Genomic DNA, 13,835 nt, shown 5'->3' on the forward strand with positions numbered 1-13,835 from the left:
AGTATAATTACCTCACAAGGCACAGTCAGGTGAACTGTTAATACAAATGGAATTAAAAGATCAAATAGTCATCATTACGATACCCAAGGCTCATTGTGCTTCTTTTGAAAGGAAATTTACCTTCACTGTTGCATTCTAGAACACCCTGGAAAGTTGGTCCATAATTATATCCACGCAGATGCAGTTCTTGATAAATGTCATCTTTCAAGAGCATGGGCTTTGAGCTCCTGTCTGCTTGAGTCCGAAGGCCATCTGTCTGGTTACGGAAATTGCTCTGAGCAGTGTTTTCCAGGAGCGAAATCTTCCCTGAAGGGCACAGTAACAAGAATAATGATCATTACCATTGTTTATAAATAATGGATTTACTAAGATTGTACCTATACACTTATATTGCCTTCACTTACCACTGACAGCCAGATTCCCATTTCCTGATACCTCAAAGCAGCGGGAAGCAGGCATGAGTCTTACTTCCAGCTGTACTGATCCTGCAAGAAACATTGAGGAAGACAGGACTGTGAGCTCATTTATCTCTACCATCCTCAAGCAGAACTTTTTCTTTCACTATCCCTAAACTTACCGCTCACAACATGTAATAAAGATGACCATAATGCATACTACTTGACTATGTGAATCCATTCCTTTGCTCAGTCATGCTGCACTCCTCTTTAGTCTCTCTCCTGCATTCCTCCTCACTTTTCCCATGCATTCCTTTCCTCCCACTCCCTCCATCTTCACTACACAGTTGTGCAGTTATACCAGCACTCCTCACTCACCCTTTTTGGGAATGATAGTTGCCTGATGAATTGTGACATCTTCGAACGTAACAGCCATTTCGTCCATGGCCACACCAAGTGACCGCGCCAGTGTTCGCCAAGCCAGCACGAGGTACCCAGTTGCAGGGTACAAAACTCTGCCATCAATGCAGTGACCAATCAAGTAGTGGTCAGGAGAGTCAGGACTCACATCTGTCAAACAACAAAGAGAAAATAATAAAAACACTCTAACAAAGAGGTTTTTCCCCCTCAATATCTGCAAGAGGCTCTAGTGTCCCCCACTATCCTGCCTGACAATATGCAGCCCTTAGAATTACTCTTAGTCTAAAGCAACAGAGGTTCCTGGTTTGTTCATGTTCTCTCATCCCATTTCAGAAACAGATACAGGTTTTTGTCAATCCAAACCAAACATTTAAGCTTCAGAGGATGGCTTTCAAGATGCTGTTTTGAGTATTCTTTTCTTACTTTTACAAAAGGAAACACACAGGTAAAGGAGGAAAATGACAAGCAAATAATAGACCCCAAATGAGCAACACACCAATATTGTAGACTGAAGCAGATGCAGAGCCTTTGGAACCTGCTGGAAAGTCTTCAGCTGTCGGAACATCCCAGTCCTGACTGTGATCCCATTTGATGCATGGAGAAATAAGGGGTGTTCCCACAGGGACAGGGTATTCCACAGACGGGAACAAGTTATTTCCAAGAACATTTATCCTAAAAAGACAAAAATAATCAAGACATGGGGGAAAGAATGGGAAGAAAAAGTAAGGAAAAAAATTGGTTATAATACTTAAGAGGTCAGGCAGTAATTGGTCTCAAACTCCATGTCTGAGATGTACCATGAACACTTACTGCAGCCAAATTTGTAATTAACAGTCTATAAGATGCAAAATTTATTTCCAGAAGCTAGTGCCAGTTTCCTAGGCCTTTAAAATGGCACTTCTCTTTAGAAGGCACCTTCCCTGCCCAAGCAGTCTCTAACCCACAGGAACACTTCACAAGTGAGCATGCTAACTAAGTATGTAAAGCACAAATGCACATCCCATTTATTTCAAGGTTTCTTGAAGGAGTGTTTGATTCCATGTGAAGACATGCATATTAGAGAAGAGACCTGAATTCCCTTCTGTTATCCCACTCACCCTCCTCCCCATGTCTCCTTACCCAGTTAAATGAATCTTGCCAATCTGTGTTAGGAAGAACTCCAAATTATTTTGGTGATCTTTCTTCATCAAAGGCAGAATGGTGCAAGTTGGTTTCAAAGTTCTCTTCAAGATAGCCTGGTCAAGCAGAATCCATAAATCATTGGTGGAAGGCATTACTTACTAATTTGTCTCTGAATTTTTGTCTATAGGTTCCAAACCACTTAGGTATCTGTGCCAAGAGTTCAGTGCTAGCTGCTGGGACAAACACCACTTTAACAGGGAAGAGTACCCTTCCAGCAACCCTAGCTGTTGCACATCCAATAAAGCAGACCCTACAGAATATTAATGTAATTCTGCCAAAACATAAATATCCCTCTCCCAAGCAGAATGTGAGCTAAAACCAAAGCCTGTACTTGAAGAACTGCTAAGGCACCTTCTCATGCCTCCCACTTGCAAACACTCCCTTGCCAGGAGCAGCACCTTATGGTCTGAAGTATCCTAGAGCATTTTTCAAGCAAAAGCTATTAGACCAAAAAACTCAGCCTTGAACACCTGACCCAATTTTTATCTTCTCTTCAATTTGATCCTGTGATCTTTACAGGAGAAAATCAGGATACTTTCAAACACAGATAATGAAGTCTTAGTCACTTGCATTCGAGTCCAAAATTGTTCAATGATTTCAACATGAGGCATACAGTCTCTATTGAAAAAACATATGCCCAATTTAAAAACAGTACTCTTGATTCTCCCTTCAAGTCACTTTCAAAGCATAAGACTAACATGACATAGTAAAAATACAATGGGTTGAAACTAAGAAGCACTGTGTAACTATTCATCTTGATCATGAGTAACTATTATTCTATTATTCTTCCTAAGACTTCTCCTCTTGCATGCCACTGACCAAATAAAAAAGACCAGTCCTTGAGACTTAAGAGATACAGACAAGACCACACCACTGATCCTGAGGAGCAAGTGTTTCCCAATGCACCTCATGTTCTGCATTCTCTACTATGGAGCTAATTCCATAAGAATCAATTTTTATAGGGCGGGGAGAAAAGAATAATGATCTGATCTCATTAGAGAAAGGAGTTTAAGAAGAAAGTAAGGTTCTGTGGTTTCAGTGTACTTGGTCTAGGAGAAGAGGGGAAAACACCACTGTTATCCACCACCTCTTAAAACAAAACCTCAACCCAAATTCAGAGTACAGATGGTAAAAGATATTTTTCATAGAGAAGGTCTGTTAAGTCTTTGCATGTCTCACTCCACCGTAATTTTTGTACACACTCTCCATTAGATCCAAACAATGAAATGTTTTCCTTACTCATTATGCAGTTCAGAAAGCTGGCTATCAGTTATCTGAAGTGCATGGGAACAAATAGCAGCAGTAATGTGAATTTCTGAGTAAGAAAGTGGTAGTGTGTTAGGGATTTTTTATTTTTACTAGGAACATACACCACCCTCTAAAAAACCATGAAGAAACAAACAAAAAAACCAAACATTAAAACTGGGAAAAGCTCAGAAGTACTGAAGGAAGCAAGTACTCTCAGAACTAGGGGGAAAAAAAAAAAAAAAAAGCTGCAGTCTTCCCTAGTCATCAGACCCTCAAAGTCCTTGTAACAGCAAGATGCTATCAATATAGTGTCATACTGTAACAAACAAATAGGATACCTGTAAAAGAGCATGTGGAGCAATCTCTACAACAACGGCATTCTCTGGAACATGCTTCAGACCTTCGTGGAACAGCACTGGATTCACGAGGTTGTTCACATGGTACTCTGCAGAGGAATTCCTAGCCAGATCACCTTGCCACTGAGATTCAGGGATAGATGTACTGATCCATCGTGCTGAGCGAGGTTTAGGACGTGGAATGACCTACAGACAGTCAAGAAAGAAGGACAGGAGAAAGAGTTACAAGTCATAGAGAACAACAGGATCAGTAAAAGCAAGCAGTTCCTCCTTTTCGCAGGCTGATTGCTCAGGACATCCTCCTGCTCCAGGCCAAGTGATTTCAAACATTAGATCTTGCAGAGGTCTACATGCTCTTCAAGAGATTTTCTCTTCCTTCTGAAAAAAGGAGTCCCCTTAAGCTCAACATAACCTATAGGCAACCCAGGTGTCAGAGCATAAGCCATGCGCAAGCCATGGTTTGGCAATATTACCTTTTTCAGAGCACTGAGCAGTGTTGGGGCAATAGATGCCATGTAATGGGAGTGAAATGCGACGCCAGCACTGCGCACCTCCTTTGCGAACACACCCTCTTTCTTCAGTTTGGCTACAAACTCATTCACAGAGTCCTAAGAACAGAAACATAAGTGAACTAAGAGAGACACTCACATAATACTAGGTATCTGTACAAGCCACTGTAGTCCCTCCATACCCTTCATCAGTTGCCATTTAAGGGGAGCCACAGCAATGATGAAGTTATTGCCCTTCTCAGTCTTATAATTTATCATCCTTTATGCCCATGGATAGAAGAGATTTTATTACTAGCTTACTGAGGCACTAATATCACTTCTTCTCACAGACTATTTGAGTGTTTAAGTTTATACAACATATTATGTCCACTCCACCACTTCAATCAGCCCCCCTTTCCAAGCAGCTGCACTCTAAGTAAGCTTCATGCTTTCTTCAAACTTGAACTTTGCAGGTCCTACTCACAATCCCAGTACACACTATGTCAGTTTCATGCTCACCAGAGGCCCCGAAACAGTGACAGTGTCCTCAGAGTTGTGACAGGCTGGTACCACATTTGGAGGACAGCGTTGTTTACACTCCTCCCATGTCAGACCTGCAGAAGGAAGACCACAGGAAAACAAAAGTGTTTCTAGTTATGAGCCTCATAAGAGGAGAAAATCTTAAGTGCACAGTCACTCTGCTCAATTCAGCACTTTGCAAAATTGGGAAATACTTTCAAGAGACTGACGGGTACCTCCCTCTCCCCTCCAAAGCAATTCTGCAAAAGCTAAGAATATTTACCCTAGAGCTTTACCATGACATTTATCACAGTTAAGATGAACACAAGGCCAAATCTTTGCATCATCCCATTAATGAATAAGGTGGGGGTAACCCCCACACTTTCAAAGAAGCTACAGAAGTGGTTGTTTAGTCTCATGTTGCCATTAGTTTCTAGGAACCAAGACCATGTGTTCTCTCCCCTGCTCTAGCTTGGATTGCTGAGAGACACAAAATAGCCATACAAATGTGTAACTCTAGTGGCATGTCAGATTAAATATGAAGCATCTGGTCATACATTATGCAGATACAAGTCACAGGAAGAACTTGAACTCAACATTAGATTATCAAAAACATACTATATGTAGATTTCCAAATTCTATGATAAGAGTGTAATTTATTTAATCTCAAGGGGGGAAAAATGCTAAATTAGATAGGTAGTCCTTTGGAGCTTTACCTAAATTAAAAAATCTGAGATTATAACAAGTGTTCTAATCCAAGAGACTGCATTATACCTGCAACAACTTTTCTCCAAAGTGTTTCAGGTTTTAATTGACCCTGCATCCAATAAGAAACAGAAGAACAACGGTGCTACCAATAATAATTTTACTTTTAAGCATGTAAGTCACCATAAAGTCACACTACAAAGCAAAACTGCTGGGTTCAAAATTTTACCTGACAGTGGGCAAAACTATATGACTTACACAAACACAAAGTAAAGCTTGTTCAGGAGAAAGCTTATTCCCAAGTGCTATTAGGCCGTAGTAAATTCCACTAGCCAGCTGCCCGCTACATCACAGTGGCTTACTGTTTTCACATCTCATTACTCCTGCAGACAATCAGAAGTCTCCTTTGGAAAAAAAATTACAAAACACCCCCAACATACATACAACACACACATCTGTGTGTGTATGATACCTCTCTATTGAGAGCTAAAAAATTTAGTGCTTTTTATTTTTACCTTGTTTCAAGGTATTATTTATGAAGCCTGTCATTGGTCACTTGACAATAAAGCTCAGCATTTCCACTTAAATTTTGGATGGTTACCAAAATCCTGATGTATTCCAGGACAGAGATCACTACCATTTTATCCACTTAAATACTTAAGAGCCTGTTCTACATCAGAAGAAAACAAAGAGGAGGCAACAGTGGCCAAGATTTTACAGACATGATAGTTTCAGAGACCAGTTTTATCCCAATGACATACAATAGAGATCAGATGCACATTCCTGCATCACTCTTTTGGTAAGGGTGTACCTACCAACAGCAGCCATTCCTCCAGATGGCAATTTGGCCTCTTTAACGCATCGTCCCCGCCAATAAGCAGCAAGAATGGCTTCTTCATGACTTAAGGAGTTGTCTGCATAGCCACAAGCTAGTTCTCCCACTGAGTGGCCCACGATCCCATCGGGATGCAGACCTGCAGCCTTCAGCATATCAATCTGAGCAATCTGCAAGCAGAAGTAAAATTAGATTCCATGCCAGGGTAAGCAGGAGTCAGGCCTCAAAGGTACACACACGTAGCAAGTACATAATAAACTTTTTTGGTTCAGACATTCTTGGCCTCACTGCTTTTTTTTCCCCCACAACTACAGCTTCATCCTCCTTTCAAAGCAATCCCAAGAATCATCATGCAACTCCAGTATTGTCTGGGCCTCTTCACAACGTAATTTTCCACTGAGAAAATATTTCCAACAACACAAGGCTGCCAAGAATGTGTCTGTACAAAGTAAGAGGCTAAGACCAGCGTTCCAGATCACTTTAAAAGCTTGGCCTCTAGTTTATTAAGAAACCATGAATACCACATTGACATGCAGAATCATGAAGATGCTTAATTCAGCTTGACTTAGTTCATTTGCAGAAGAAATTTTAGAAGACATGAAATGGAACCTTGCTCCTTGGCACAAACATTTGCCTAAAATTTAAAGACATTCCTAAAGCTCTTAATGGAAGAAACTGTGTCACATATACACACGGACACACATGCAAATCAGTTCAGACCAATATTAGTCCAAACATCTTGTGAGAAAAAAGCAGTGAAGCCAAGACTATCTACACCACTAAGTTTGTTATGTACTCGGAAGTGGCAAAGCCTGAAACTGCCAAGGGCACAATGCACTCCCTCCTCTCAGAGAGGTATTTCCAACAGCTGCCACTTGCTGATTACACAAAACAAGCTTCCATTAATTGATATAAAGTGTTACTAGCCAAACAGACACATTAGCAGAAGGTGCTTATGTAGATTGAGTCCACTACCCCCCTCCACTAGCCCACTGAGTCTTGCCTGAATAGCAGCTAGTCCAACAAATGCATGAACAGTGTCATCAAAAGTGTTCTCATTTGCTTGCAGCAGCAGCTCTGAGACCTTAAGGCCTGTGTTCTTCAAAGCCTGATCTGAACGCAATATGGACTGGCGAAACAGATCCAGCTTCATAAGGCTCAGGCCCATGCCTTTCCACTGTGTTCCCATGCCTGCAGGATAGTCAAGGAGAAAGTGAGAGTAGTAATACTCTGAAACAGGAGTAGACACAACACACTTTCCTCTCGCAGTTAAAGAATTCTAACTAAGAGCAAAGCATTGTACATTTCTTACATTCTTTAAACTGGGCACTGCTTGCTATTTGCTGGGCTTCACTATAATCAGAAGACAGTTAAATTGGAAGGTTTTGATAAAATACAGAAAACACAAGACTCCTAAACATGTCACAGAGTTGCAAAATATTTCCTCATGCTACACTGTAAAATAACATTAGAGCACAGAATACAATTGCTCAAGCCCCAGATGTAAAGAGGAATAGAAAAGCCTGGACTCAATGCTGCACACCTACCTGAGCATATGTACCAGAGTGGTCTACCAGACGCTTGAACTTGCTGAACCTCTTTTATGTCACTTTCAGTGCCAACCAGTGTGTAGCCCCTGTAGGGCATGGAGGACACAGGAACTGCAGAGATATCGCTGAGCAGGCTTACAAATGGGCTGCATTCTCCATGTTTTCTGCTCTCTTGAATTAGTGTTTCCACAGCTTCCTGGGTTCTGCCAGAAATCTGAACCAGCCTTGGCATGTTACTAGTCTCCAGAGGTTGGCATTTGTTCTTATTTGGCCTCAGAATGACATGAGCATTAGCACCCCCAAAACCAAAAGAGTTGATACCGATAAGGCCGCCTTTCACTGGTGTTGGTTTACAAACTACCTCCAGGGAGCCATCTTGTAAGGCAGGGATATCTGGATTTGGGGTATTGAAATGAAGATTTGGAGTCCACAGCCCATGTTCCAGAGAGAGAATGACCTGAAAGAAAAAACAGAGTGCTCTGTGCCCCACATTGTCTCATGACAAACATTCTTTTGTTACTATTTTACTACAAATGACCATGTAGCATATTCTGAAGCAGTTCTCTATGTTTGGATAAAGGAACATTTCAGAGAATAGCATTATTGATGTTACTGAGGTAGCAACTGCATCACCTAGGCAAATTTTCAGACCATGCAGGAAGCCAGCAGGGAAGTTGAGCATAGTAGCATAAAGTTTAGCTTCCAGTCTCTTTCTAACTGGCAAGCCATGCAGTCTTGCTGGAAAAGCAGCCTAGGTACTAAGACTATCACATCATCTTTTTCCCCTTTCAGATCCCATCCCTTTATCACATTCCACTCCATCCCTTCCCAGTCACACACATTTACAAATCCTCTTCCTTATTGCAACAAAATGCTCCTATTTCTTGCTTTGCTGCAAAAGAATCAAGCTGAAGCACTGGTAAAGAAGTCTGCTTGCTGCTTTACACCCATTTTTTGTCTTCTTGATTCAAAAAAGCAGAAACAGAAGACTGGGCAGAACTGGCAGAGCCAAGGGAAAGTACTGAAACAGTGTGAGGAGCAAAATATCTGTGCCAAAAAAAGCAAGAGCTCCCTTCTCTCAGTAGCTTCTCTCTACATACAGCTCATGACACCAAGCCCACATTCATCTGCAGAACAAGCCCAGTAAATTGCAGGCAACAAGGTCAGCTGCAAACACAATGTGCTCTGTAAGTCTGACAGTTCCTTCATCACCCCAGAATGGTCAGAGAGACGTGCTGTCTTGGGAACTGCTCTTTCAAGATGACTATCAGACATGGCAGCTTACCTGGGAGAACAACCAGTATAAATATACAACTTCAACTCACGGTCAACATGTTCAAAGCTGTAAGGATTTTCATGCACACTACACCTACAATATTATGCACTTTGAATGTGCTGCTGCTTTACACTGATATATATTGTACTTTAGGTTTGCCATGGTTTCTACCTAGGTTTGAGAGCACAGTACAGTGAGCATACCACCAGTGCCACCAAAAAGCTTTGTCTTTGCTGCAAAGCAAGTGATTAGACAGGCTGAGTAATTCAAAGATGCAGGTGAGTTTTCCCTTCCTTATCAGAATTTGACTGAAGAGGCCTCAGCAAGCCTTAGTTCCATTCCTACCTATCCATATAATTAATGGATTCTCTTCAAGTCTGAAATCTGATACTTTCAAGATCAAATTTCCAGATACCTCACATAGGAGCATTTTATGGAATTCCAGAAGAAAACACTTATACAAACTGAAGACATACTGAGACAGTTACTGTCTAAGAAACACTGGTTTTGGTGTAGAGGTGGGGGGCAACAGTACCTCAAAGTTATGATCCTGTCCTGACAGATCACAGAACCACACTAAACAAACTGTTACATACAACACAGTACGGATTGAGAAGCTTATTCTATGACTAGGCTATCATTCTTTCTATGAAGAATGTGTCAGTCAGAGATAAAGGCACTAAAAAACCCTAAACTTTTCTCTACAGAGAGATGGACACTGCTATTGCCATGCAGGTGAGGCTACTACACAGTGAGTTGTATTTGGGTCACAAACAACCACTTTGAAGAGTCTAAAATTCTAGCAGGGGCAGTATATGTGACTTTGGTTTGCAAGGTTCTATAGTAATAGGCTTACAAACAAGTGTGAACATTAGCTAGCTCTCTGCTAAGCAGTTTAGCAGCCAGAGCCAATAGATGACTGTCTGCCTACAGCAGTAGTTAGCAAGCTGGTTGCTAAGACAGACAGACAGTTATTCATGCTGGTAGCCTTATCCCAGAGAACTCACCTGGCTTCCTGCCATCCTAAGAGAGAAGAGGAAGAGATGACACATCCCTGACAGAAAGCCAGAAGATCAGCTGCTCTTTTGGCACTGAAACCCCCACTGCCTCTCATCTTTGGTCACTGTCATCTACTCCAAACATCTAAATCCCTCTAGATGTATGTGCCTCAAACCCAAACGACTTGCAGCAGAGCTCTGTTGGAAGGTCCAGTGTAAGGACTGACAAAGTAAACAACAAGGATTAACAAAAGGATCCCAAAGCCTTCATTCTGAGCAGAGCTACGCTCCTACAGAATTCAGTAGGAAGTGGGAACTGAAGTGTGTGTGAACACAGCAGAGGGCCACCTGAGCATTTGGTGGTTTGCAGGACAGCCACCTGAGCTTTTAAAAGTATTCACATGTGAGACAAGTAGTTAATGAGAAACATCTGAGTTCTTATAAATATCAGTGAACAGTTCACCCTGAATCAATGCAGATTTTCCCTAAACCAAACAAACAAAACCCCACACACTGGTGTTACCCACATCCTAAATTTTCCTTCTCAAGTCTCCTGTTACCTTGGCTAATGCAGCAAGCCCTGAGGCAGGCTCTGGATGACCCATATTTGACTTGGTTGATCCGATCAACAGTGGCTCCCGCTCACAGTCACAGAAAATACGTGTAATGCTGTTTAGTTCCTGTGGATCTCCAACCTAGTATGAAGAGAATCAGAATGGCTATTAGCCAGCACTCCCAAAACAAACCTCAAAAGAGAAATCTGAAAGATTATAGTGTTTGGGCAAAGTCCAAAAGTTGTGAAGCAGAATATACTCTACTAATTGGTAGAAGGGAAAAGGATTTTACTTTGGGAAAACAAAGAATAATTTAATGGAAAGTGTGGCAAGAAATGCAAGGGAAGAAAACACTCAGTCCCTAAGGGACCATGCTGACCTTGGTGCCTGTCCCATGAGCTTCAATATACTCCACTTCTTCAGGTTTAATACCACTTTCGCTGTACAAAGATCTGATCAACTTCTCCTGCATCTGTCCAGATGGGAATGTCACACCTAGGATCAAAATTGCCATCAATTCCACTCTCCTATCAGATGCTTCCTGTTCTGATTTTAGCATCCTTTCATTTACTTTAGGCTGCCAGATCTCTCCCCAAAAACCAAACTAAACCAAAGACCTTTTCACCATGTTCTTAGCACCAAACTCTCAGGCTCTTTGTAAGAAGAGCAGAGGAACCAGGAATTAACCTAAAGCAATGAGTTAGACTAGGGTGGAAAGATACTGGTTAACAGAATACTAGATTTCTAGGTTAAGTAAAACATGTGAAGCTTTGTGTCACCACAACTGGAGAGCAGGAGAAGCTGGACAACAGCAGGGTAAGAGCTTTACAGTTATAATACTATACCTACATTTCTACCATCACTGCAGAAGTTACTGCAGAGATGTCCTGAGGAATGCTAAACTAGCAAGAGAATATTGCTGTTACTTCAGTAAAAACCACCACATTTCTCCTTTAAGTTCTTTACAAAACAGGGTCCTGAACTTTGCATTATCAAAACCAGAAAATGAAAAAAATCCCCAAACACAAAAAAAATTCTAAAACATCTAAAGAACCCTACAACAGACCACTTTTTATGGCAAAGACTCTAGACTGAACAGTTCTGTAGGTATCTCACTTTTCAGCAGCTCAAGACCTACCTTGCTCCTTAAAGCCGTCAGTGTTAACTCCAGCATTTACGACTGTGGCATAGATCCTCTTAGCCATAGATCTCTTGGTCAAAAGAACAACAACAGCAGCTTCAGAGCGACAATATCCATTTCCTGAGAATAGAGAGGGAACAAGTCATGACTTCTGCTCTGCTTTGTAAAATGTTGCCAAACACCATGCAGGAAGATTACTGCTTATAATAGACTGTTTTGAGAATATGACATATCTATTTCTTTTAAAGAAAAATGTCATGACCTAGAAAGATACAGTGCTCATCACAAATTTCACAACAGAAATTTTCCATCAAGAGACAGCTAATTTTTCTCCCAGAGGCAGAGGGATGAACCATATGTATCAGTTTCTTCCTCATAGTTAATTTTCCAGGTTCAATAGAGGATGCAACATAGATCAGGGTATGGCCCAAACAGTGCACATTGGAACAACTACAAGGTTAGCTCTTTGCTGAGTAGCTGGTCACAGACTGTACAGTAAGTTACTCTCATACAACATAAACTTTTGTACTTATGCCTTACCTGAAGCATCAAAAGCCTTGCAAGCACCATCAGGACTAAGCAGACCCAGTTTCATGAACTGCACAGATGTGTTGGGTTTCAGCAAGAGGTTGACCCCGCCCACTAGGGCTGTACTGCAGCACCCATGACGAATTGCCTTATAAGCGTTTTCCAGAGCAACGAGACTAGAGGAGCAGGCTGTGTCAACAGTGAGGCTTGGTCCTTAAAAAACATAAAGAAAAACAACCTTAATATCCTAGATTCTTCTCCAAAGACTACAGGACGGGATTACAAGAAACATATTAAAAACAATGTTAAATAAGAGTTGCTTCAGAGCATAGCACATAAACCTGATGCCATGGGAGGCTAGAATCACCATCTCTGCCTACTTAGAAAGTATGGCATGAGAAAAATGGGAAAAAATTGTGAACAGATTTGCTTTAAGGGCATTTTCAAAAATTCTGTCTCTCCATCAAAAAGAGAATGCAGCTTTACAGGCAAGTCTCATCTAATTACCCATTCTCATCAATAAAAATCCCTTGTCCTTCCTGATGCTGCCTTTGCCATTATCTCTGTTCTCTGCTGCAATCCACATCAACTACCATTTCTCCATTCCCTTCAATACCATACATGGATTGAATCATACCCATGCTGGCAATTGCATCATTTCTGTGTCTCACCTACTTCTCCCACTTTACTCAAAAAAAAACCAAACCCAAGTGCTACAGTCAATAGCAGTCTATCTCTGGTCTAGCCGACTTCCACACATCTTGGTACCAAACAGCAGTCCAAAGGCCATAAAGGCTTCCTGACATCACCATCTTTCAAACGAACACCAGCAGCAGCAGCAGCTGAGTTATAAAGCCTTACAGGGAGTTCTATCATATAGTCACTACATATTTTTTACTTCTCATATGCCTCCTAAGAACCGTTACATGCTATTTTCTCTTTTCAAAAGGGGTCTGTGCCATAAGATCCATCCCAGTCCTCTACAGCAACTGTGGTACAATCATGTTGAAATTGCAATTGCTGATCAGCATCAACAGATTTGGGGGACACTTACCTTTAAAGTCAAAGAAGTAGGAAATCCTGTTGGCAAGCATAGCACGCTGACAGCCAGTCATACTGTATCCCAAAAGCTCTTCTGGATCTTGGCTAAAGGCTTCACCAGCTTCTGACCCACTGCAACCAACCCATACACCTGCGTCTGTGCCACGGAGGGTGCCTGGATTAATACCTATGGGGATTGGAAGGTAGATTACAGTAAACAAAATGAAGGGCAAACTGGGGAGATATCAGGTACATTTGCATCAGTTTCCCAAAAACTTTTTATTGCCCCTTTCTGACAGGCCTGCAACATTGCTCCCTTACCTTTACTAACATTTTAACAGTTTCAACTTACATGTCTTACTTCAGAGTCAATCAGAAGTTTGGTGTTGGCTTTTGGCCAGAACATACTTTGCCCTGACAAAGCTTTTCAGCAAAGCTGGGCATTGCTAGAGTCTTGTGTAAAAAAGTGCATGGACTACGAAAAGTACAAATGCTGACAGGAGAAGCTAACAGTTGATTTCCAGTAGAGAGAAAAGGAGCAGACTGAATGAGAGAAAAATCACAGCACATGAAATGTCATGTGAGCACATCAGTATCTA

At 41.4% G+C, this 13,835-nt stretch overlaps 1 protein-coding gene across 1 annotated transcript in view; it reads right to left on the reverse strand.

The window, feature by feature from the left end:
* Positions 1-13,835, reverse strand: part of FASN (fatty acid synthase) — a 41,493-nt gene that overhangs the window by 19,725 nt on the left and 7,933 nt on the right. The window contains exons 4-19 of the mRNA XM_054645174.2: positions 13,250-13,423; positions 12,208-12,408; positions 11,665-11,787; positions 10,906-11,021; positions 10,533-10,667; positions 7,696-8,155; positions 7,152-7,339; positions 6,129-6,318; positions 4,609-4,703; positions 4,075-4,209; positions 3,584-3,787; positions 1,935-2,050; positions 1,312-1,487; positions 774-965; positions 405-485; positions 121-306 (exon numbers count right to left, since the gene is read on the reverse strand). Coding sequence (XP_054501149.2) covers positions 121-306; positions 405-485; positions 774-965; positions 1,312-1,487; positions 1,935-2,050; positions 3,584-3,787; positions 4,075-4,209; positions 4,609-4,703; positions 6,129-6,318; positions 7,152-7,339; positions 7,696-8,155; positions 10,533-10,667; positions 10,906-11,021; positions 11,665-11,787; positions 12,208-12,408; positions 13,250-13,423 — 2,772 coding nt within the window. The remainder of the gene's footprint in view (positions 1-120; positions 307-404; positions 486-773; positions 966-1,311; positions 1,488-1,934; positions 2,051-3,583; positions 3,788-4,074; positions 4,210-4,608; positions 4,704-6,128; positions 6,319-7,151; positions 7,340-7,695; positions 8,156-10,532; positions 10,668-10,905; positions 11,022-11,664; positions 11,788-12,207; positions 12,409-13,249; positions 13,424-13,835) is intronic.

This window comes from Agelaius phoeniceus, chromosome 19 (genome assembly GCF_051311805.1).
Source record: "Agelaius phoeniceus isolate bAgePho1 chromosome 19, bAgePho1.hap1, whole genome shotgun sequence".
Taxonomy (NCBI): domain Eukaryota; kingdom Metazoa; phylum Chordata; class Aves; order Passeriformes; family Icteridae; genus Agelaius; species Agelaius phoeniceus.